This window comes from Malania oleifera, chromosome 1 (genome assembly GCF_029873635.1).
Source record: "Malania oleifera isolate guangnan ecotype guangnan chromosome 1, ASM2987363v1, whole genome shotgun sequence".
Taxonomy (NCBI): domain Eukaryota; kingdom Viridiplantae; phylum Streptophyta; class Magnoliopsida; order Santalales; family Ximeniaceae; genus Malania; species Malania oleifera.
Genome location: NC_080417.1, coordinates 101,183,004 through 101,209,397, shown reverse-complemented (window position 1 = coordinate 101,209,397; position 26,394 = coordinate 101,183,004). Strand labels below are relative to the sequence as shown.

General features: G+C 37.6%; 1 protein-coding gene across 1 annotated transcript; it reads right to left on the bottom strand.

Annotated features, from left to right (window-relative positions):
• Positions 1-12,349: 12,349 nt before the first annotated feature.
• Positions 12,350-25,704, bottom strand: LOC131165402 (early nodulin-like protein 17). The gene is made up of 2 exons (XM_058123163.1): positions 25,250-25,704; positions 12,350-12,979 (listed from the first exon to the last, which is right to left on the bottom strand). Exons 1-2 carry the CDS (start codon positions 25,434-25,436, stop codon positions 12,636-12,638), a joined length of 531 nt encoding a protein of 176 aa, XP_057979146.1. The 5' UTR covers positions 25,437-25,704; the 3' UTR covers positions 12,350-12,635.
• Positions 25,705-26,394: the final 690 nt, after the last annotated feature.

Sequence of the window (26,394 nt, the reverse complement as noted above, 5' to 3'; positions counted from 1 at the left end):
CATAGCTCTTCTACCGACTCTGTACTGCACTGATTCTATCTCGAATGAGTCAAATTTTATCGCACGCCTGTTGAACCATCTCTGGACCCAAAACTTGCCTCTTGCCAACTTCATCCCAGAAAAGACGTGATCGATATCTTCTACCATATAACGCCTCGTATGGCGCCATGCCGATGCTAGCCTAATAACTGTTATTATACGCAAATTTAACTTGCGGCAAAAATTGAGTCCAGCTACCCCCAAAATCTAGTACACACGCTCGCAACATATCCTCAAGTATCTAAATCATTCTCTCTGTCTAGTCATCTGTCTGAGGATGGAAAGCGGTGCTAAATGCTAGTTGAGTCCCCAGTGCCTCCTACAAGCTTTTCCAGAACCGCGATGTAAAATGTGGATCACGGTTTGAGACTATGGATACCGGTACTCCATGGGGTCAAACAATCTCCTGTATGTAAATCTCTGCTAACCTATTCATAGGGTAGCTAACTTTAATGGGCAGAAAATGAGTTGTCTTTGTCAACCTATCTATAATTACCCAGATGGCATTCTGACCATATGGCACTGACGGTAGTCTAGTAACAAAATCCATGGACACGTGGTCCCACTTCCACTCAAGAATGAAAAGTGGCTGCAACTGACCATCCGGCCTCTGGTGCTTAGCTTTAACCTGCTGGCACATCAAATACTGCTACACAAATTCTATTATTTCCCTCTTCATGCCACTCCACCAGAAATACTCCCGCAGATCCCTATACATTTTCGTACTGTCAGGATAAATAGTGTATAGAGATCTGTGTGTCTCTTCTAGAATTGTCCTTCTGATATTGTCATCTGCAGGCATACACAATCTGGTGTGAAATCTCAAAGCCCTATCGTCAGAAATGTTGAATTCCTCTCCCTGACCATCATGAATTCTGGCCAGCACCTCCACTAATTCGGGATCATTTCTCTGAACAGCTTTAATTCTTTTATACAATGTCGGTTGTATAACCAGACTGGCAATAAACACCTGAGGATTATCTTCCACTAACTCTACACCAAGCCTTTCCAAGTCCATCTGAATCGGGTGCTGAATCACTATTGCTAATTGCGTTATACCCTCTAATTTACGGCTTAAAGCATTAGCCACCACATTTACTTTACATGAGTGGTAACTAATGGTACAGTCGTAATCCTTAATGAGTTCTAACCACCTTGTCTGGCGCATATTCAACTCTTTCTGTATGAAGAAATACTTCAGACTCTTGTGATCAGAAAACATCTCACACCTCTCACCATATAGGTAATGTCTCCAGATCTTTAGTGCATGTACAACCGCAACCAATTCTAGATCGTGAGTAGGGTAGTTCTTTTCATATTCTTTCAACTGCCTAAACGCATACGCTACCACCCTACCATGCTGCATCAATACACAATCGAGCCCTTTCAAAGACGCACTGTAAATCACATACCCATCACCTCCTGATGGAATTGTAAGAACTGGTGCAGTGATGAGCCGTTGCTTTAATTCCTGAAAACTCTGCTCGTATTCTTCATCCCACATGAATCTAGCATTTTTCCTAGTCAAACGCGTGAGAGGTCCTGATAAAGCTGAAAACCCTTCAACAAGTCGACGGTAATAATCTGCCAACCCCAAGAAACTTCTAACTTCCTACACATTCCTCGGCCTGGCCCAATTCACTACCATTTCAATCTTGTTGGGATCCACTGATATACCATCTCTTGAGATCACATGGCCTAAAAATGCTTTCTCAAGCCAAAACTCACACTTACTAAACTTGGCGTAAAGTTTTTTCTCTCCAAGTGTCTGCAGTACCTGCCTCAAATGCACCTCATGATCCTCAAAATTCTTCGAGTACACCAGTATATCATCAATAAAAACCACTACAAATTGATCTAGATACTGGTGAAAAACTTTATTCATCAAATCCATGAACACAGCTGGGGCATTCGTCAAACCAAAAGGCATAACTAGAAATTCATAGTGCCCGTACCTGGTCCTAAAGGTTGTCTTTGCTACGTCCTCTCCCTTTACTTTCACCTGATGATATCCTGATCTAAGGTCAATCTTAGAATACACCTGTGTACCTTGGAGCTGATCAAACAGATCATCGATACGGGGTAGAGGATATTTATTCTTAATAGTAACCTTGTTGATTTCTCTGTAATCAATACACATCCTCAAAGACTCGTCTTTCTTCTTTACAAACAACATTGGAGGTCCTCATGGCGATACAGTGGGTCGTATAAATCCCTTGTTCAGCAAGTCTTGCAACTGCTCCTTTAATTCTCACAATTCAGCTAGAGCCATACGGTAGGGAACCTTAGAGATCGGCGCTATCCCTGGAGGCAAATCTATAGGAAAATCCACCTTGCGTTCGGGAGGCAATTCTGGTAGTTCCTCTGGAAAAACATCTGAAAATTTTCGCACGACTGGGGCACTGTTAAGCTTTGATTCATTCTCCGACGCTTCCTTTATAAAAGCCACAAATCCCTAACTTCCATCCCGGAGTAGTTTGCTTGCCTATATAGCTGATACTATTTGCAATGGGGCACGCACACGAGAGCCAACGAATCTGAATTCCTGTTCACCCTGGGGTCTAAAAATTACTTCTTTCTGAAAACAATCAATGCTGACATGATTAGAAGCCAATCAGTCAATACCCAGTATTACATCAAACCCACACATATCCATTACAATCAAATCAGCTGGTAACACTCTCCCTTGAATTTCTATTGGATGGCTTCTAAGTACCCTTTGACATCTCATCACTGACCCTGATGGTGTAGCTACTGACAATGTTATATCTAACAATTGGGTCTCGCTTCTAGATAATTTAATGTAAGATGTAGAGACAAAGGTATGAGTGGCACCTGAGTCAAATAGAACAATAATTGGATATGATAAAACAGTAAATGTACCTATCACCACATCCGCAGCAGTATCAGCATCACCCGGCGTCAGAGCGTAAACTCGTGTTAGGGCTACATTCCTCTACTGGCCTCCACGAGGCACTTGATATCCTCCCCGAGCTGCCTGATGTCCTCCCCGATAGGGCCTGGGAGCTGGAACTTGGTCTTATGGCCATGGGTATGCACGTGCCATTTGGTCGAGTCTCCCACAACGGTAACATACACCTCTCCCTGCTAGGCACTCCCCCAAATGACTTCTCCCACATGTCTGACACACTGGAAAGGTCTGTATACCCTGGTATTCCCGAGGTCCTTCTGTCTGCCTCTAATCTCCTCTATCACGGCCTCTTCTCCATGGACCCCTACTAGAGCCAGCCTGATAACCCTGAGGCACCGGTCTCTTCCTCTAACTCTGAGCTGCTAAACCCCTCTGAATACCACTCTCAATGATCGCAGCTCTGTCTACAACCTTCATAAATGTCTGAGCTCTGAAGTCAATCACCTGCTTAAACAAGTTCTGCCTCAATCCCTCTTTAAACTTCTTGGCCTTTTTCTCTTCATCAGGTACTAGATGTGAAGCAAAACATGACAACTCGATAAACCGAGCTGCGTACTGGGATACGATCATTTGCCCCTGTACCAGATGCAGAAACTTTACTACCTTCGCGCTCCGAACAACAAAAAGAAAATATCGCTCGAAGAATAGCTCCTTGAATTGATCCTAAGTCACTGGCACTGGAACCAGTCTCTACTCCTCTATCAGTCGCACTGACCTCCACCAGCGCTTCGATCCCCTGTCAGTTTAAACGCTGTAAATACTACCTTCTGCTCATCCAAACAAGGAAGCATAGCCAGCGTCTCTTCGATATCCTAGACCCAATTCTCAACTACAATCGAGTCATCTCCTCTAGTAAAATATGGGGGCTTCATCAGCGTAAACTACTTGATCAAACAACCACGCTCCCCAGAACTTATGGCCATCTTAGCCATCACCTTCTGGGTGACGTTGCGCAGAACGGCATCAGTATCGACACCTCCCATACTGGAAGGTCCTGCTCCATCCCTCCCAGTGTTCGTACCGCTACTTCCTGGATCCATCCTGAAAAACAAGAACACACTTAAGAATTTTATCTCCTGCACATATCCTATCTATTTCATTCTACTCAAATCCTATATTTATAATTAACTACTCTCCCCAATCTCAACTCAAAATCAAGTTCTGCCACTTAGACACACGACCCGACGATAGTTTACTATGATTTTCCTGAAATCGTCACCCCAAGAAAAACACAGAAACCACCAAGGAAAATCCTATACCCAGATCACAGAAAAAACCTCAAATTCTTCCCTATACTCTGGTATTGCTTCTGCTGTACTCTAAAGTCTACATAATCTAATAATTTAGGCTCTAATACCAAATTAAAATGACCTGCTAATAAAATAAAATTTTTTCCCTAGTTTTAAATTCAATCATTAACCTAAACCGCAAAAGGTCAATCATATAAAATAAAACCACACATAATACAATACCAGAGTGTCAAATTACCCCACAATATACAAACATTGATGTTCTCTCGACAACTACCTTTACAGATACCAAGGGTTTACAAAACATGTCACTCAAAATAATACTCACTCTCAAAAGGGCAGTACAGCAGCCCCTCTACCTGCGAGCCTGCTCCGCTCGCCTAGTTGGTTCGCCTGAAAAACAATTTAACACTAGGATGAGCCAACGCTCAGTAAGACGAAACAAATTATTACTAGTGTGTGGCCGCTAAGCTATAGTTTGGTAAAAATAATTTAATTTGGGAATAGTATGAATAATTTAATCTGAAAATACTGATATTACATGATGTATAATAAAACCATTAACTATATTATTTAACATATCAATCTGTATGAAACTACTTTTCATATTAATACTACTATTCCTAAAAGTTTGATAGTACTCATAATATCTGAGAAATTTCCCTAGATGGTTGTATGTCATGATTTAACCCCTCATGACAGGGTTGTGTGGCCCGAAGGCGAGACCTATTCTAGCTGGCCGACCAGGGTAAGTCAACTGAACTCCGACAGTCTGATCGGCCCCCTCAATCCATATCTGATGGAGAGTTTGTCCTGACATGGGCACGATTGACCTCATGCCACTTACTATCTGAGTAAAGTGGTTGCACTCTGAATTGAATATTTGTAACTACGATACCGTGCTCTGCTGTCTGATCCATATAGGTAACTGATATCTGAAATATACTGTTTTTACTGTGGTTTCTAAAATAACCATAACCCCATAGAATTTATCTGAAATTCTAAATAAACTGATTGAAAATCTGGTTTCTGTATAACTGAACTATTATCTGTATAACTAAATATTGGGGTGTTATGGTACTGAAAAACTGATTATTTTGAAATTACTGAAAATATATTTTTCTGAGTATACTGCATACTAAAAGTCCTTTATTATATAAGCATGTAAATATCATGGTATTTTTGTTCATAAACTGTAAATACGGTATTCATAGTTTGTATAAATACGATATCGTACTCTAATCAACTCAAGCCACACTTATAAATATTATCATAATCAGGCTCTGAAAATCGTATATATAATTTAAATAATAATTTGATAACAACCTATATTTTGTACTGAAATCATAATGAAGTTTCCTAACATAGCATGTTTCCCTTACCTGATTACTAGAAAGCCCCTACTGAATATCGGCCCTACACCCGCAAAGTTTCCCACTCAACTTCCTGAAAACCACATTCACCATAACAGAATATCATTATTTCTTTGCCTCCATCATTTCTTACAACTGTCAGAATGCCAAAAATGGAATAAAAAGTCTTACCCTGATTTTGGGAAGAAATTCAACTCAATCCCACCGACGATCCGCCTCAGTAAACTTGGAGAGAATTTCGCCAGGAGCGTCGTGGTGGCCTTAGATCGTCGATCCGGTGACTGACCGGGCCAGAATCGAAGAAAGATGGAGGAGAGGCCGTAGGAGAGAGAGAGAGAGAGAGAGAGAGAGAGAGAGAGAGAAATGTTGCGTTGATTTTTCTGTGATTAAACTGAGTTTAGGGCTATTTATACTACGAGATTCGTCAACGAGCCACGTCACCTCGTCGACGAGTCCTATAGAAAGTTCGTTGATGAATCTACACCCTCGTCGACGAATTTCAAACTTCCCAAAAATCTCTTCTCGGTATCTTCTCGTCAACGAGATCCTGAAAAACCCTCGTCGACAAAACCCATATGTTTGTCGATGAGTGCTTGGAAAATTTCTTGGGTTATTATATCCAAAATGCAATGTCGTCAACGAATGCTTCTACTACCTCCTTCTATTTCTGTTTCCATTTCCCTCCCTCTTATTATTTAAATATCATTATTATTCGGGTCGTTACAATATATGTATGTATCTATAAAAATATATCTATCCCCTTATGATTTTTAATAACCACAGAGGGGCTTATGCTTGCTGAAAGAGAAACTTTAATTTAAAACTCAAGCAAGCATTATTTTTCCGATTTATCATTTAAGCATAAATCACAGAGTACCAAAAAAATGCAACCATATAGATCCAAAGATATTAAATAAATATAAAATAGGGATCGTATGGCAAAACCTAAGACACACGTGGCTAAGAAGTATATTTTAAATCAAAATTTTCAATAAAATTATTTCATTTAAGCACAAGACACAATGAATTCAACAACATATCTAAGCCAAAAATTTGGTGAGCATAACAATATAGAATTTTAGCCTAAGATGCTCCCCTATAAATTTGAGTTTGGTTTAGATCCTTTTAACTACTTATACTAATACAAATAAATTAAGCATTTAAACAGTACAAGTACTATTTTTCATTCATAAACTAATTTTACTGGTATAGGTTAAATCGTTTGGTTTCCACCAATAAAATGTCCCTAAACACACATGCGCTAAAAATAAAATACTAAGTCATGCATGGTGTTCATGTGTACCCGGAACAATCCATATCAAATATATTCAGTAGAGACAGGATATGATGTTCAAGGTATTTAGAAAGGCTTCGGACTCAAAAAGTGGAAACAATGAAAAATATGAGTCCATGGGGCAGGTGACTTAAATCATTTTCTTAAGAATGGGGTTTAAACTTCTCGATATAGTCTCAAGCACACATAAGTGCATTTACATTCAAGGATGGATTTCATTCAAACACATTCATCACATGTTCATCCTTCTTAATTATTACTTAGCATGCAAGAGAATATAGACATTAAGTTCACTTTTCTCAAAAGTGATGCTTAAACCTCCCCTATATATTTGCATAGATACATACCTGCATTAAGTTCAAGGATGATAGTCATTTAAGAGCATTTCTTAAAAATTCATCCTTTTAAAAGATTTTCAGCATGCAGCAAATATACGCATTTAGCACATACTAGCATGACATATTGTATTTCGTTTTAATACACAATAGCCAATCAAGGTTATACTCCAAAGGTAATGCAATAAGGGTTAAAAAAAAAATGACACAACTCAAAAATACAATGAGTGTGTATGAAATGAAAACTCCCTCTAAGTCATGCAAAATTCCTAGTCACATGGACTTAAAACTTATGGTGCGATTACTAAACATTTAGGTCCAACATAAAGAACATAACATAGGAATTAGAACCAAATGGTGTCCATGAACTAGTTCCTCCTAAGACACAAAATAAATGTGTGCATAACTTCAAAATATATAGCGAATTGGATTTTACATGTACAAACCTATTTAATTACTGTGCATCCTAGGCAATAAACATAAAGATTGTGCATGTTTTTCAGTTTAGCACATAACATTTAAAATTCAACATGCACCAATTGACAGTTCAGCATGCACCTAAAGCTAAGGATGAAAAATAATATTCTTTTATGTTTCACTCATCATTTCAAAAAAAAATTAGCATGCATTAAATTATCCATCCTAATACATGGTTTCACTTATGGAAAAAATTCTATCGAAATTTCAGCAGCATTTCATTTGTAAATTGGACTTTTTCCCATTTTTCCATGTACCTGAAACCTGATAGATTCAAGCAAGCAATATAAATAGGGCATGCGAGAACCAATATCCACTACCAGCATGCAATTTTCATCACTACGTCAGCCATGCAGGTGGCATTCAATACAAGCATGCAATCCAGTAGTTCAACTAAATAAACTATCCATCAGAAAATAAAATCATTACGCAAGTAATGGATAGTGGCATTCAGCTCAAAAACATATTAAAGGAGAAATTATCCATTCATCAAAAGATATAATCATTTAGCATAAATGGATATTTGCGTTCAGCTCATACAAAGCATCCAATGTATATGAAATGATAAACATAATACAACAAAATGCATATTGGATGAATTTTCAAACCATGCTGCTCCTCCTCAATTATGTAATCAAAGAATTTTATATTCAATAACAGTATTTGGCATAACAAAATTTTCGAATATGGGGATGAGCTTTAAGTTCCATTGTGAATTTAGGGCTATATGATATATATAATATTAATTCCCTAAACATAAAATATGTGTGATGGACAAGTCATGCTATATTCAAGATTTTTAAATTTAGGCATGTATAACATCAAAAATCTTATAACAGTTAAAACATTTTGTCCATTTGAATGAGATTTATTTAAACATGCTTATGAGACTTAATTCAAAAACTGATAATGATATAAGCATGCACTAACCAAAATTATCATGTATTAACCAATCATAGTTATATGTATATATATTAAGCTTAGATTGGATAAGATCATTAAAACTCATATGTTGGCTAGATTTTCTTAGGGTTCTTAGTATAACAATAGTGTATATTAAGGTTTAGAATTTTAAGCAATATACACTATTTAAGTATTCAAAGCATAACAACCCCTTTGTATATTTTGTCCTAAAAACTTATGAGTATATATAAAAATTTCTTTGAGATGGACCTCATAAGACATCATGCTATTATCATAAACGATTTATCATGATTCATACAAAGATTTAATACAAAATATATCATACAAATCATGATATGAAATTAATACAAATATCATATGATTCACAGCAACAAACAAATTAAACACAAGATATGTCATGTGAATCATACTATTAATTATTCAATACATCAGAAAGAGAATAGATATACCTTTAAGTTTTACCCCTTCTTAATCGTTAAGCTCGGAGTGGTGTCATTTTCTCTCTCAATTTTTCAATACCACTAATGGTTCTCAAAATCCTTAGCACTAAGAAACAGCATAAACTTTGCAAGAATATTAGTGACTAAGGCATAAGATAAAGATATGCATGGCACTCAAATGATATGTATTAAAACAATGTCATGCAAATTCAAATTATTTTCAGGTTTGGGAAACTTTGCATTTTAAAATCATTTTTCAATGGGATATGATAACATTCACAAATACTTTACAAATCCTCCAATCAATTGATTTTATAAAATCATTTTCAAATTTCAAATCGTAAAATCTACACAATAAAACCAGGGGAGGATTTGCCAAGACTCGACCCCCAAAGTAGGGATACACCGAAATATGAGCCGTTGCAATTTTTATGCAAATAGCGGTTAAACTTATTGCAACCGGGCTCTGATACCAATTATTGGAATTGGTGTGATCCCAAGAGGGGGGTGAATTGGGTTTTAAAATATTTTTCACTAATTTAAACAATTACGCTGATTCACCACAATTCATATCTCATTCAATATTGAAAACGTATACATACAACAATTAAGTTATCAGTGTGTGCATACATACACATGTGCTGCATTTCTCATTTAAATTAGTTTCGTGTGCATGCAAAATGGCTATACCAAAACATGAACAAGCATACACATACTGAAATTAAAGCGTGGAAAGTAAATGAGATAGGGAGAGAATAACACACCAAACTAGCCTATGTCTCTGTCTTGGGCATACCCCCAAGGATTTCACTATACCTACGCACTTAACCGGGCGGAGCAGCCTTTTACATCCTCTCTTTACGAGACGAGAAAAATCCCAATTCAATTTTCGGGCTAAACTGAACCGGTCTCACTTATAGGGTTGAGACTCCCCAGTTCAATTACAGACTAAATCGAACCGGTCTCATTTATAGGACTGAGACTCCCCCAATTCAACTGACGGAATGAACCCAACCATTACAATAAAAGCATTTTTGTACATATGAAAAAGCTTTTAATTAAATACAAGCATGGATGTACACATTAAACTCATAAAAATACACTCCAATGATATGAAATAATGTTCAGGGAGTAAGGGTGTGTTTCTAAATAATCAATGGACAAATATATGTATGAGAATATGAGCATTATTGTTCTCCTATAAAATATTTTTTGCAAATAAATAATATTTGGAAAATCTAAAAATTTAAGCTCAAAAGAATTTGTGTAATAAATAATTTTTCTCCCAAAAATATTTACCAAAGAAATAACTGAGAGAAAAACCTAAACAATACTCTCAAAAAAATTTATTTTTTTTTTTCAAAGATAAAAGTTATGTGAGAGTGAACGCAATTAAAATGTCCTAAACAAATTACTCTCCTTAATAAAACGATTTTGAAATAAATGCATGAAAGAGAGTCGGAGAGACTTGTATAAAATATTTGGCCCCAAAAGAGTGATTCAAACAATAAAAAGTAGTTTGGGAGAACTTTGATTAACAATAGATTAGAGAGAAAATTTGAATTAATCAAAGTTGCTAATATGGAGTTATGAGGGGGGTATTTATAGAGTTTGTGAAAATTATAATTGTTGGGGACACGAAGGTCATTTTAGAAAAAGATTAATGATGTTTAATTAAAAATAAATTCGTTTACCAGCGGTAAAAAATTCAACAACCCGAGAGCTCCGATCAACCACTTTTGTGGTTTGGTCGACCGTGGAGCCAAGTTCGATTGATCAGGAAGTTTTGAACTATAGGTTCGGTTGACCAGACTTGGAGCGATTTCCAAATCCATGCGATTCGGTCGACCGAGTCAATTTGAATTATGAGGTTCGATCGACCGGACAATTGACAATTCCTACATGGGGGTTCGGTCGACCAGGGCGTTGCCCATATATTTATGGTCGGTCGACTAGGAGGTCAACTTGTTAACCGGAGGAGGTTCGGTCGACCAAGTCTGCCTATATATATATATATATATATATATATATATATATATATATATATCTAGTTGGTCGACTGAGAGGTCAACCTGTTGATCCGGTGGGAGTTCGATCGACCGAAGATCTCAGTATAACTGAGTTCGGTCGATCGAACATGCCAATTTGGACATTTTCGATCCTTTTTCTTTATAAAATGTTTCCTATTCATATGATGATTAATGTTAAGACTATAGGAGACATTTTTATGCAATATTTAGGATCATAAGGCCAGTCTAAGGCCTTTGAAAAATAACCCTAAAATCCGACGTCGGTCGACCTGCCCTAAGGTCATTCAGTCTCTATAGTCATTTTACAATCATCTGAGCATTTAAAACATATCATGCAAGATGTATGCATTATTACAGACCAAATATAAAAATAAATGCAGATACAAGTAAAAACAAATGTCTTCTTTATCTTCTTTACTCTTAAATTTTCATGAAAAATGTCATGAAAGTGAGCTTTATGTTCTTGTTGGCATCCATTTTTTGGTATCTTACATTCTTACTGAAATGAAAACATGTTCACACACTAAATGCACACATAAGATATTGGTATTTTATCAGCATCAAAATAAGGATCGAACTTAAAAAGATAACAAAAAGAAAAACAAGAAATTTCCTCAACACAACTTATCTAGAAGTTAATCTTTTCACTACAAAAGAAATTAAAAAAAAGGAAAATAAATTTTGCTTTGATAAACTCATCAGCCATTCTCTTAAGCACAACTGCACAAGTGCCTAAAACCCAACTAACGCTCTTTTTTTATTTTCTTCTCCAATATTACTTTTAATGATGAAAGATACCAACTCTCTTAAAGCATCCAGTGTGGAACAAGGAAGACTTTACCTCTTATACAATAACCTAAAGAACAGCATCGCCATTTACATGACAAAATTTTAAAAGTACTTTTCAAAAAATTGTTACAAACCATAAAATTGAAGTTTTAACGAAGATTTGGATATTCTGTTGGGTATAATGATGATGGGCAGCCACAGGGCCGACAGACTTGGAGGGTATCAAGGCTTTTCTTTGGGAGGGTGTTAAAAAAAAAAATCAAACAGTTGGAGCCAAACTGAGCACATTGAAAAAGTGAATTCATGAAAAACCCATAAAATGTTCCCTTGAATGGGCAGCAAAGCCACATGATTTAAGGGAAGGCTATTCCCTAGAAAGACTTCATAAACACAATTCTGCCGCAACTCTATAATTTAGGGCGGGGTACCCTAACCACATGATTTTCTTGGAAACATTCACAGGAAATACACTACCGCAATTCAGGCATTTAAATTTTCTAGCAAGAATTAAAAACATTCCCCAAGTTTTTCATTCAACAAACATGCTGAACCCCTGCAGCCCATGCACACTGCCATTTCGAGGTCAATGATAGACACACCGCAGAAATAAATAAATAAATAAATAAAGAACTCCAACTAAATAAGCCCTAGAAAACCAGGCACAGCTCACATTTCTTCATGACCAATTTGGTTAAAAGATGTCCTAGGTGACTCAGATCTCACTAAAACACAATGTTGAAATTTGGTATTGATTACCACAAGACCCGGAGGAAAGAGTCCCACAGAGCAGCTACGGCAAAAACAGCTGGTACAACAAACTGGCTTCTGTAAGTGGATCTTGGGGCTTCACTCTTCTCATTTGGGGGCGCAGATACAGGAGGGGGTGGTGGGTTCTCAACATTTACTGCAAGCTTCATGCCCCCGTAGCAGAACCCCTTACCAGTAATGTAGTAGTAAGCCCGAGTCACATTCAGTGGAGCCACATCCCGGCCAGCTCCCCCTGTCCAGTTGTGAAGTGGATGAGCTGCATTGCAATTTTCGTAATCTGTCTTGTTCACCTCCAGTACATCCCCCTGGTTCCTATCGTACACAAAAACTGCAAAGAAAAAAACAAAGAAAAACCTAACTGAACAGCAGCATATGGTTTAACAGGTGAGGTTTGACATAAATAATTTACCAACAAATGTGACATCGACACTGATTTGTCTAGCTAGATGTTTCACATCCAATGCATCAAGTACAAATATTGCAGTACCACATGACAATTAAATATCAATTAACTAAATTATGCCACTACATGAGAAAGGTTACACTGGAAATTAGTAGGACCACAAATATTGAAAGAGATAGAAATCAGTCTCCGGCACGTTACAAGTGTATCATGACAGCATTTAACACTGTCAACACCAACACCAACACTGAACGCTCAGTCAAAATACTAGCAGTGTACATGGATTTAATAAATTATTTTAGGGCCACTTCATTGCAAACACAAAATAAACAGCAGCTATCATGTAAATGGAAAGATGATCTTTCTGAGCCATACGCAGAAATATAACAGCATGGCCTTATATTTAGACCATGCCAGCAGAATAAATGACCCTGCAAAGCATGGAGTCCAATGGACCACTTGTCAGTTTCCAAGTTTTAACTCAGTGGATCATCAGTCCAATATCTGGGTTGAAGGAGCTACAAAGAAAATAAGAAGGCCAGACAAAACAAAGGTGATTATACTAACGATGTCCCTCAATACTGTGCATTGGTGAATATAAAAGCCAAATATAAACAAAATATATTCAGCACTTATTTCATTCAGTGCATGCATTCCATGGTACCCACTGAACACCAAAATCATACTGGGAATACTAACTAATTCAGCCATGATTGAAAAATTTTAAGGCACCTTAACTCTCATCATTTGTCAAGTGTTTAACCAATTTTCTACTGCATGGGAATTACCAAAAAACAAAACTGGTTAAGGAAAATGCCCTCCTAGTCAACAGAAAAAGGAAAGAAGAGATGAAAACCAACCAGAAGTTTTTTTCTACCTCTCTTGCATGATATGTTTCTCAGTCTCTGTATTTCCCATCACTGCATGGGAATTACCACAACAAAACTGGTCAAGGAAAATGCCCTTATGGTCAACAGAAAAAGGAGGAGAGAGAGAGAGAGACGACTTTAACCAAGCAGAAGTTTTTTTTCTACCTCTCTTGTATGATATGTTTCTCAGTTCATGTACTCCCCACCCCCAAATAAATCATCTATGCAACTCTCTCTCTCTCACACACACAGAAATATGGTTTGAATCTAAGAGATGAATGCTCCCAGCTAGTTAGTGTTAATTCTCTCTCTCTAAAATCGAGAAAGAGAGACGAAAGCCATCCACTTTAACCAAGCAGAGGTCATTTTCCACCTCCCTTCCATAATTTTTCTCTGCATCTAATTGAATACCAAATTTACTTCTCTCTTCTCTCTCTCTCTTGCATGATAGGTCTCTGTACTCCCTCCCCCCTCCCCATATAAACCATCTCTCTAACACAAGGTACGCTACTCTTTCTCTCTCTCACACACACAAAGCAATGCAGTTTGAATCTATGAGATGAAAACTCTCATCTCTCTCTCTCTCTCTCTCTCTCTCTCTCTCTCTCTCCACTGACAAATCCCTCCCTCTCTCTGGCAAGGTATCAACAAAAGCTGGGCTGCACCCTATGTACATGTGAAGTGTACAAAATGAAAAATGTGAGCCAAAAGAATCCACAACCCCGTCATCAATTGAAGTAACATCTAAGAAAAACGTAAAAGCAAAAAAAAAAAAGACTACAAATCGAAACCCCAGTGCCTTAAAGCTATCTTGTTCCTTTTCATCCAATTGCACCACATTCAGCACAATGTGGCAGTGACCTGCATGTTAGAAAGCATGTATCTGCTGTCTGGATTTTTTTATCAGTAATTTGTCATGGCTCTCACCTGAGTGTGGTTGATTTCATAGTTTAAATGTAGTATGAAACTGTAACCATAATTTTGAAGATGCCCTTTCAGTTTCAATGTATCAATTTTACTTCAAAATTTCTTGGTTTTAATTTCTAGCCTCTAGGAAATAGCTTATGTTACTGATTGTAGCATTTGCTTCCACTCATCACAGAAATGAGTACAGAAAAATAGCCAAATATCTTGACTTGCAGTGAGTGAATATTCAGTTCCAGCTTGAATCCCTAATAATTGTATGGGTTTAATCCAAGTCCCCCAGCCGGCCACAGGTTACAATGATTAGTGGATGGGACTTTTGTATTGGAGGAATCATGTTGTGATTTTCAAAGGGGTGGGAAGGGATTTGGCATGGGGGATAGGCTACCACTGTTGCACAGTTTAGGCCCAATGGACCAATACGCGGGCACGCACACAGAGGTTTGATTAAAAAAGTCTAAAATAAGTCACTAAGGAACATCTTTCAGGTTGGGACATCATCAAAATCAAGAAGTTACATGCATAGCGAAGATCACTGTTGCTTTGATATTTGATGAAGAATGAAAAACAAAGACAAACAAGCACGAAAAATACCAAATTGCAAAGGTGTCAGGTTTAAACATTCTATAAACAAATGGGCCAGCAAGGATTTTAGAAAGAACTACATTACTGTAGTTTTGATTTAATTATGGCATGATTATAAAGTATTCCGTATTTTGAATTTGACTTTATCGAATGTTATTTCTTTGGATTAGGTGTGTTATGCACTCTTAATTGTGCACTTCTTTATGTACCTCAGATTATACAGAGTTATTATGCCTCTGTTATGCGGTTCAAAATTTTGGTTACTTGTTACTTTCATGGTATACCTGGATTATATGCATTTTGAATTTTAGTTGTTGCTTGGTTATGGGGCGTCATGTATTTTAAGAAAGGGGGTGCACCAACATTACCATTATGTATTATCCCCCTAGTGAATTGTGCTTTTGGAATGCATTTTGAAACTGAATAGTTAGCAATTTGGAATGCAACATTCAACTTTATGACCAAATATATGTGTTCATGTCATTTCTACAATTGCCTAGATATAACACTGCATTGTAGATGAATGAACCAGTTAAATAAGACAGAGTGAACATAGCAGTCTCTCTTTGTTGAGTGATTCTCTACCATGTTAGTAGCTGCCTTTCTGTTACATTTTTAAAGCAAATTTAATTTATAAATTTTGACTGTTAAACTAAGCTTGTTTCCTAGGAGACACCCAACAATTTGACTATGAAACTTCCATGTAAGAATTCTTAGCTTCAAACCGTGAGATGGGGTGGAGAAGGGTTTGGGTAAGGGGACTCTTCCTTCTGCGGCCCAGGCCAATACGGCTCTCAATCCACACCCCCAAGCTCCCCCTCTCCTGGCGGGCACCCTTCCCCTGAGAGAGAGAGAGAGAGAAAGATGACAATTACAAGTTTATAAAAATTTTTACTACACTAATAGGGGCCAACCCGTCACCATATACATTCACCAGTAACTACATTCTGCAGTTTCATTCTCAAAATACTGACCATAGCATTCATGTTTTGCATAACATTTGTTTGAATAAATTCATGCACTCTTGATTTTGGAATTGGTTGTTTTCAATTAATGGTCATATGCTTATGGATTAAATAATCATGACTACAATGTCTAAATTCTTGTTCAGCAGTTATTGGATGAAAATTGCATTTATGCTTATCGAATACATAAGTTTTATACTTATTTATTACAAGAATGGGTTAACTTTTCAGTAAAGAAAAAAAGACCAAAATATTTTTGATTGTTCTGTCCAAGCACAATACACTTCAGCTCTTTTTCGTCGAAAGCATTTTGCATGGAATGATTTTCCGTGAAATAAATGAAGAACTATTTGTTGAATTTCCCCTCTTCTTCATCCTAAAGGGTTCTTGAAGTTGAGGCCCAATCCTTCTACAGTGCATTTGTTTCCTTGGCTAAGATTTTATAAGTTTGGAGTAGCTAAATAATATGGTCTAGGACTCGATAGGATAACTATCCTATCCTATATTTGGTATGCCATCTGCTGAGATTGTGGATATATTTTGACGGCAACTAAGATGATGGGGATGATGGTGAATATGGACTAGGGCCCGCGGAAGTTGGAAGAAGAGGAGGATGATGATGATGATGATGATGATGATGATGTAGAGTAGCATTTATGGTGATAATGAGGTTGGTGATGATTATGATGCTGTTACAAGCATGGCGATGTGAAAGAGGCCTAGAGGTGTTCACATAACTGACGAAGGTTGTTAGAATCAAGATCCTACATAGGAACGTTGGGAGAGTCTGCAGGATCAGATCGTAGGACCGGATCGTGGATCGTAAGATTCTACTTACCATGTAAAATAAATTAAAATTTTATATAGTTGGCAATTTATGACAACTTTCAATATACTAATCCTTAAAACTTGGTACTAAGTTCAAGAAATTAAAGCAAATTTAAGGAATGTAGCTAGTTTGCTAGCTAGCACCTAGCAGTTTTTCCTTCAACAATTTTGAACGTAAAAAAAGAATCTACATAGCCTAAACTACAAGTGCTCTGCAAAGGGCAAACTGTTGCTAGCGAGGTCACGGGTTCAAGGCATGGAAATAGTCTCTTGCAAAAATGCAAGGTAAGGCCGCGTACTATAGACCCATCGTGGTCCACCCCTTCCCCGGACCCAACATATGCGAGAGCTTTGTGCACCAGGCTGCTTTTTTAAAAAAATTAAAAAGAAAAGCAAAAAGAATAAAGAGAAGAACGAAAATAAATTGCTAATCTTGATTTGATGAACTAATGTAAATTTCTCAGTTTTCATGGTTTTGTCATTGGACCATAAGAAGAAGAAGGGGATGAAAAAAAAAAACCAAGAGGAAGAAATTTTTGTTAGTGGCAAAGAAAAGAAAAGGAAAAAGAAAGCTATACACTCTCTGCCTTGGGAAAAAAGATAGGCCTTTGGCTTGCCAATAAGAAGAGAGAAAAAAAAAAGCGAAAGAAAGTAAAAGAACTACAAAGATAACGCATAACTGCTACAGGTCTACGAATTTAAGCTCTCTGCCTGACTGTGAAACTCCCTATTTATTGAAGCTCTCTACCGATCTCAAAGCTCTCAAGTTACCTCTACTGTTGCTGGAAGATGGAACAGTCCAAGCCTACTGATAGACAACCTAGGATTTGTCTATCAAGAACTTTAAGCTCTCAGAGAGCTTTCAATTTTGAAGAAAGAGAGCTTTCAAGAGATGCTCAGCTGCTCTCGACTTGCATTGAACAAATCCTAGAACATACTCATGTGTTGCCCTAATTTTGATGCATTTGAGCCAACTAGACCAAATTTTGTGTCTATGCAAAAGTAAAGTGTTTGGGCCAATAAAAATATATATTGGGCCTTTTTCCTTAAAATCCTAAATAGGAAAAATCCATATTCCATTGCAAATGTAGGATCGGTAGGATCACAAGTACGATTGGGATCCTAATGATCCAGATAAGATCCTAGTAGGATTCTACTTTATTAAGATTCTACTTAAGATTTGGATTGGTTAGGTAAGTATGGGTTGTAGGATCGTAGAATCACAAAACCCAGATTGGGATTTTGATAACCGTGGAACTAAGTAACTTGACCCAACCCAATCCAAACCACCTACAAAGAATGGTATTGGAAGTGTTTGGGCTAGGTTTTGAATTGTAATTCTATAAAAACTGAACGTGTGGGTTGAATGACGAATTGAGGGTGCAAACCACCAAACTCAACTCGAATCAAAAAAATAAAAGAAACAACAAAATAAAGGGAAAGAAGGCCAAATATTGCATATTGGGGGTGCTGCTTTAAGATTAAGGTTCTTTAGATAAACTTTCTCCAATTTAATCTCTATGTTTCAAGTCATTAGAGACTTAAATCACTTGCATATGTTCTACAAAATTTCAATTTTCACTAATTCTTTTATATGTTATTTTCTTATTAAAAAAAAAAAAAAGAAAACTAAACCACCAACCTAATCCAATCTACCCGTGTTGCAGTATATGGCTCATATCGAGTGGGACACATGTACAGAGAAAGCAGACTGAAGAAAAACAAGAAAGCTAGTTTGAAGAATAACCGTCGACGGTTTGCATATTCCATCGACAGTTACATCAACGGTTTAAGGCAAAAGCTAATTAGGAAGAAAACCGTCGACGGTTTTGTTTGACGTTGTCTTTGAAATTTAAACTAGGAAGATCAATAGGTTGGGGATACGAAGTCAAATCCTCCACAGATTAATAGAGGGGTATTTGAGGGATTCTTTAATACCTTTGTACGTCTAAGGGTTAGCATAAATACAATGATGTAATCTTATTTTTGATAGATAGTGAATTCAGCTGCGCTTGCTCCCGTGGACGTAGGCATTCTACCGAACCACGTTAAATTCTTGTGTCGTGTCTATTGCTTTCCTAATCTGTTTGTGTTTCTATATTATTCTTCGTAATTGCTGCACTACACGATCGTTTCCGCACGTATTCGTTCGCACAACAATTGGTGTCAAAGCCATAGGTTACGATGGATGGGATTTCTTCTGTGAAGTTTGACATGGTCAAGTTCAACAAATCCGAAAATTTCGGATTATGGCAGAGGAGGGTTAAGGATTTGTTAGTGCAACATGGTATGGTGAAGGCATTATATGGGAATCAGCCGGAAGCCATGGACGACATTAGTTGGAAGGAACTAGAAGCGAAGGTTGTGGCAACTATCAGACTTTGTCTGACTAATGACGTAATGTATCACGTCATGGATGAGGAACCACTAGCGGTAGTTTAGCTAAAATTGGAAAGTCAGTATATGTCCAAGTCGTTGACAAACAAGCTTTTTCTTAAGCAGAAATTTTATGGTCTTAAGATGTCAAAGGGCTCGGATTTGAACCAGCACATTAATATATTCAATCAAATCATCAGTGATTTGAAGTGAGTTGATGTGAAGTTCAAAGACGAAGACAAGGCGTTGATGCTGCTGAATTCCCTACCTGCTTCTCCTACATATGAAAATTTGGTTACAACTCTGATGTGGGGAAAAGAAACTCTCGAATTGGAGGAGATCACAAGTGTTCTTTTAGGTTTTCATCAGAGGAAGAAAGCCAACAATGAGAATCTACAAGGTGAAGGGCTTGAGGTGAGGAGTAATCAGGAACGTGGGAGAAGCAAGTTCCGAAACGGACCAAGTAACAATAAATCTCGGTCAAATTCCAGGAAGAGAAGGACATACAGTGTTTTAAGTGCGGGAGAAAGGGGCACATAAAACAAGATTGTCTAGAGAAAAAGAAGGGGAATGCAAAGAATAAAGAGGGTTCATCAAAATCTACGAATGTAGTGGAAGAAGGAGACTTAGAGAGCGGTGACGAGGATATGCTTTCTATTTCATCCAGTTCCAATCGTCTCACGAATTCTTGGATCCTAGATTCGGCATTCTCCTATCACATGATACCCAACAAAGATTGGTTTGACACCTACAGGTTAGTAAATTCTGATTCTGTTCTGATGGGTAATGATGCATCATGCAAAATGGTTGGAATAGGGAATATCAAAATTAAAATGTTTGATGGTGTTGTCAGAACATTGTGTGATGTTAGGCATATACCGGATTTAAGAAAGAATCTAGTTTCATTGGGCATTTTAGATTGTAATGGGTTTAATTACAAGTCAACAAGTGGGGTAATGAAGGTGAGTAAAGGTGTCTTGACCGTGATGAAAGGGCAGAAATTAGCAGAAAATATCAATACACTGCTAGGTACCACAGTAATAGGTGGAGCCACAGCTACGGAGTCTGAGTCAGATAGTACAGTCTTATGGCTTATGCAGTTAGGTCATATGGGTGAGCATGGGATGATGGAACTCTATAAGAGAAATCTATTGAAGGGTGTCAAAACATGCAAGCGGAATTTCTGCAAGTATTGTGTTCTTGGGAGACAGAATAAGGTGCAGTTTAAGACAACCACACACAAGACGGAAGGTATTCTCGACTATATTCATTCAGATGTTTGGGAGTCAGTAAGGGTGGCATCACAAGGAAAACATATGTATTTCGGGAGTTTTATTGATGATTACCCACAAAAGGTCTAGGTGTACTTCATGCGGCACAAGTCATAAATGTTTGCCAAGTTCAAGTTGTGGAAAGCTGAAGTGGAAAACCAGACAAGGAGAAAGATCAAATGCCTCAAGTCCGACAATGGTATTGAGTACATAGATTCAAAGTTCATGGAGTTGAACGAACAGGATGGTATTAAAAGACATTTCACAATACGCAAAACACCACAACAAAATGGTATGGCGGAAAGGATGAACAGAATACTAGCTTAATGAGCTCGGCGTCTCAGGTTGATTGCAAGGCTTGCAAAGAACTTCTAGGCAAAAGCAGTGAGTATGACATGTTTCTTGATTAACAGGTCACCAAGGGCAACACTAGATGGGAAAGTAGCAAAGGAGGTGTAGACAAGCAGCACGGTAGACTACCCTGGCTTGAGAGTGTTTGGATGTCCAGCCTACATGCATGTTTCTAGTGAGGAGAGATTGAAACTTGATGCGAAGTCTAAACAGTGCATCTTTCCGGGGTATCAGAAAGGGGCGAAAGGTTTCAAGCTCTAGGATCCAAAGGCAAATAAGGTGGTGATCAGTAGAGATGTGATTTTTGATGAGAAAGTCATGTTGCAATGAACTCAAGAAGAAGAGAAACAGGTGCCATAAAATTGTAGTAGCAATGAGCATGTGGTGCAGGTGAAGCTTGAGACTAAAGGTAGAGATGACAATGTTCAGAATGCAGAGAGTCATAACTCAAGAGACCAGCAGCATCACAGTATAGCTATAGACAGGCCCAAGCGCAATATCAAGCGACCCCCCAAGTATGGATTTGATGATTTGGTTTCTTATGCACTCATTACTAGTAGCGGGGATCCTACTACTTTTTAAGAGGCGGTGCACAGCTAAGAGAAAAGTAGATTGATGGATGCTATAGTGGAGGAGATGGAGTCTCCGCATAAGAACTAGACATGGGAGTTGATGGAGCTTCTAGAGGGCAAGAGAGCGATAGGATGCAAATAGGTGTATAGGAAGAAAGAAGCAGTATCAAAAAAAGAATGAGAAAAATTCAAGGCTCATCTAGTAGCAAAGGTTACTCACAGAGGAAAGAGGTTGACTATAATGAGATTTTCTCTCATGTGGTCAGACACACTTCCATCAGGGCAATGTTGGGATTGGTAGCGCATTTTGATATGCATTTAGAGCATATGGATGTAAAGACAGCATTTCTCCATGGTAATTTGGAGGAACTGATTTACATGGTACAGCCAGAAGGGTTCAGTCAGCCTGGACAGGAACACTTGGTCTGTAAATTGAGGAAATCACTTTACGGCCTAAAGCAGTCTCCGAGGTAGTGGTACAAGCGATTTGACTCCTACATGATCCGGATTGGTTACAGGAGATGTGAGCATAATTGTTGTGTTTATGTGAAAAGCTCTGATAATGGTTCATTTATTTTTCCGTAGCTTTATGTGGATTACATGTTGATTGCTACGAAGAGCACGAGTGAGGTCAACAAGTAGAAAACATTGTTGAGCAAAGAATTTGACATAAAAGATTTGGATGCGGCCAAGAAGATTCTTGGGATGGAGATTCGCAAGGACAGAGCTTTGAAGATTGTGGTTATCTCAACGTAGCTATGTTGAGAGGGTGTTAAACAGGTTCGACATGGATTATGCAAAACCGGTGAGTACACCTTTAGTAAATCATTTTAGATTGTCTATCGCCCAATGCCTGAAGACAGATGATGAAGTTCAAGTCATGTCAAAAGTTCCATATGCTAGTGCAGTGGGGTGCTTCATGTATGCTATGATTTGTACAAGACCGAATCTAGCACAAGTTGTTAGTGTGGTGAGCAAGTTTCTATCAAATTCGGGATGACAACATTGGGATGCAGTCAAGTGGATTTTCAGATACTTGAAGGGTACTATAGACTATGGCATCGTGTTTGGCAACCAACAAGGTCATCATTCAGTTGTGGGATATGTGGATGCAGACTATGCAGGGGACTTGGATGATAGGAGGTCTACCACATGGTATGTATTCACTCTTGTGGGAGGACCTATTTGTTGGAGGTCCATGGTTCAGTCTCTAGTTACCCTATCTACTACTAAGTCAGAGTATAGAGTAGTGGCTGAGTCTGCCATGGAAGCTTTGTGACTTACAAGATTTGTCAAGGAGTTAGGTATTCAGCAAGGTGGAGTTCAACTGCATTGTGATATTTAGAGTGTCATTTATTTGACAAAGAACTAGGTGTATCATGTGAGCACCAAGCACATAAATGTGAGGTTCCACAGGATTGGGGAATTGGTTTCTTCTAGTGAACTATAACTTGAAAAAGTTCACACTTCTGAGAATGCTACAGACATGTTGACAAAGTCTGTCACCACAGACAAGTTCAAGCACTGGTTGGACTTGATTAACGTCTCCAGGTGTTAGGTGGGAGGCGTCTCAACCTATTGTCCTAGGTGGAGCTCTAGGTAATATTTTCTTTCCTAAGGGTGAATATTCGTCAAGGTGGAGATTGTTGTAGTATGTGGCTCATATCGAATGAAAAACATGTACAGAGAAAGCAAAATGAGGAAAAATAAAGAAGCTGGTCTGAAGAATAACCGTCGACGGTTTGCATAGTCCATCGATGGTTTCAAGCAAAAGCTAATTATGAAGGTTTGATGAAACCGTCGACGGTTTTGTTCAGCGTTGTTTTTTAAATTTAAATTGGGAAGATCAATAGATTAGGGATACGAAGGCAAATCCTCCGCAAATTGATACAGGGGTATTTGAGAAATTCTCTAATACCTCTGTACGTCTAAGGGTTAGCATAAATACAATGATGTAACCCTATTTTTGATAGATAGTGAATTTCAACCGCCCCTTGTTCTCGTGGACGTAGGCATTCTGTCGAACCAGGTTAAAATCTTGTGTTTTGTTTATTACTTTCCTGATCAGTGTGTGTTTCCGTATTATTCATCGTAATTGCTGCACTACACAATCGTTTCCGCACGCATTCATTCGCACAACAACCCCAATATCAAACCAATCCAATCCAATCCGACCCACGTCCCGTATGGTTTGACTTAGGTTTGAGTTTTTCCTCAAACCAACCTAATTGGTTTAGTTAGAAATTTGAGCTCAACCCGAGCCCACAAACAACCCTAAGGGGTCTACGTGCATGTCAAAGATGGTAAGGAATTCATGAGGGATCATCAAACTTAATAAATGAACATGCTCCTTTAAACATTGGTTGGGGATATTGGGTAGACTCAGAGCTAGTGGGCAGCTCCTTTAAACAAGCTCCTTCCCTATTCACAGGCTTTCATTCTTGATGCCCAAGAATCCTTAATCTAAGAGAAGTGACAGGATATAGATGGAATTTTTTACTTCTTTATTTTTATGCCTTTCAACTCCTTCCTTTATCCTACAGTTCTGCTGCACCAAACTTGGGTACGAGTGTCTAACCAAGCCTACTCAAACCTAATCTATTTAACACCCCAAGGTAAGTCTGCTACCTCCAAGTACTAGCAATGGATCAACTTGAAAAATTGATGCATGAACAAAATTTTGTAGTATCAATGATGAGAACCAGCATCATAATGCATGCACTGGCCACACTCACAGTCACTGAGTCCAAAATCAAGCCCCAAAACCTCATTTACATTAAGTTGGTCAACTGGGATCATATGATTACTCCTAGAGCGAAGTGAATTGAGACAGAAACACCAATGCCACAATTTTAAAAGAATAAAAATAAAAAATAAAAAGCCAACAAATACCTAAAACTTGTGAACGACAGTGAGCTAACTACAGAAAAAAAAAGTGAAGACAACTCCGGGAAAAAAAAAAAATTAGATAGGCAGCTAAAAATAGTGAACGACGGCGTGCTTTCTACAAAATAAGAAAGTGAAGACAGCTCCAATAAATAATATACAATAGTGCTCTCTCTACAAAATAAGAAAGTAAATACAGCTCCAAAAATAGTGTGCTTTCTACAAAACATGCAGATCTGGGACAACTAGAATCAATAAATATAGAATAAATGGTTTCATAAATCAGTATTGCAATACATAGACTAATTCAAGCAAAAAAGGCACTTCGATAGCGCAAGTTTGACAGATTAACAAAAGGGGAATTTAAAGATCCGGAGATCGGATCTTATTCAAAAAATACAAGAACCCCCGAGCAGATGACGACGAAGGCAATGCATAATCGTAACCGGTTACATTCATTCCAATCTCTGAGATTACATGGTTTAGGCAAATTTATTTAGTTGCTGCCCAAAGACAAAGAAGGGAGAGAGAGAGAGAGAGAGAGAGAGAGAGAGGAAGAGGAGCTTACAGAGCCAATCCCCGAGGTAAAAGTGCCTGCCTTCAGCCCAAATGGTGTAGTTGAAATTGGTGGTCCAGCCTTTCTTCCCTCCCACAGTGATCTTATCGGAGAAGACCTCCGGTATCATCACCAACGCGGCAAATGCTAGCACAGCCACCACCACCTGCAACTCAACACCGCCCCTCAGTACCGCCATTACCGCCGGTCACCGCCGCAGCTCCTCTCTGTCTGAAACTTCACTCCGCAGCTGAGCTGGGTGTTTTGCTTCTTTATATTTATATATTTATTTATCTCCAACCAGAGAAATCCAGAACAGGTCACTTTGTAGATCCACTAGCTACAGCCGTGGATTATTCATCATGAACTGTGTTAACTGTTCAGCATTAATGACTAAACAAGTTTTGAATTAACGATGTAGTCTTTGAACTAACAGCTCATGTTTCACTCTGCCCACCGTCTTCTGCACTGTGACTCATCAAATTCTTATTAATAAAAATTAAGTAAATTACATTCCTCTCCTTATGATTTGATCAAAAATTATTGAGTCATGAACATTAAATCCTTTATAGTTTTTAAAATTATAAAATAGTATCATTAATTTTTTACAAAAATTAAAATATTAGATAAAAATACTACTTTAATTTACAAAAATATTTTTAAACGTTAACATTCTTCTTAAAACCTTCAAATAATAATCAAATTGTTTACCTTAATACTTGCGCTATTATATTAAATAGTCTAAATGTTTTCCTCAAGATCTATGAGAATATTATATACATTTAAGATATTTATTTTAGTGTCTAATATCAATAATTATCTAATAAACCTAAAACGATTAATCCTATGTTTGGAGAGCTCTTAAATTTAAATTTGTATTGGATTTGAAAAAAAATATATAATATAAAATTGTATTGAAATTTGTCTAAATTCATCCAAATTCAAATCCAATATTTGAAATTCATGTTCCCAAATACAGCATAAGAAAATAATAATATGATACTAATAAAAATTAGTTAAAATATGATAATATTAATTTTAATAGAACATTTTAGTACTTTAAAGCATTTGAGTAAACATAAGTTAACGAGGTTATAATTTTTCATTACTTTAAAAATTAGAGTAGGGATTAATGATCGTAATAAAATCATAGGATA

Bases quoted from the DNA above. Each gene is read 5' to 3' on its own strand.
- LOC131165402 (XM_058123163.1), bottom strand. From the start codon at position 25,436: ATGGCGGTACTGAGGGGCGGTGTTGAGTTGCAGGTGGTGGTGGCTGTG. The intron at 12,980-25,249 runs GTAAGCTCCTCT...TTTTCTTTGCAG, and splicing joins TTACCTCGGGGATTGGCTCT to TTTTTGTGTACGATAGGAAC.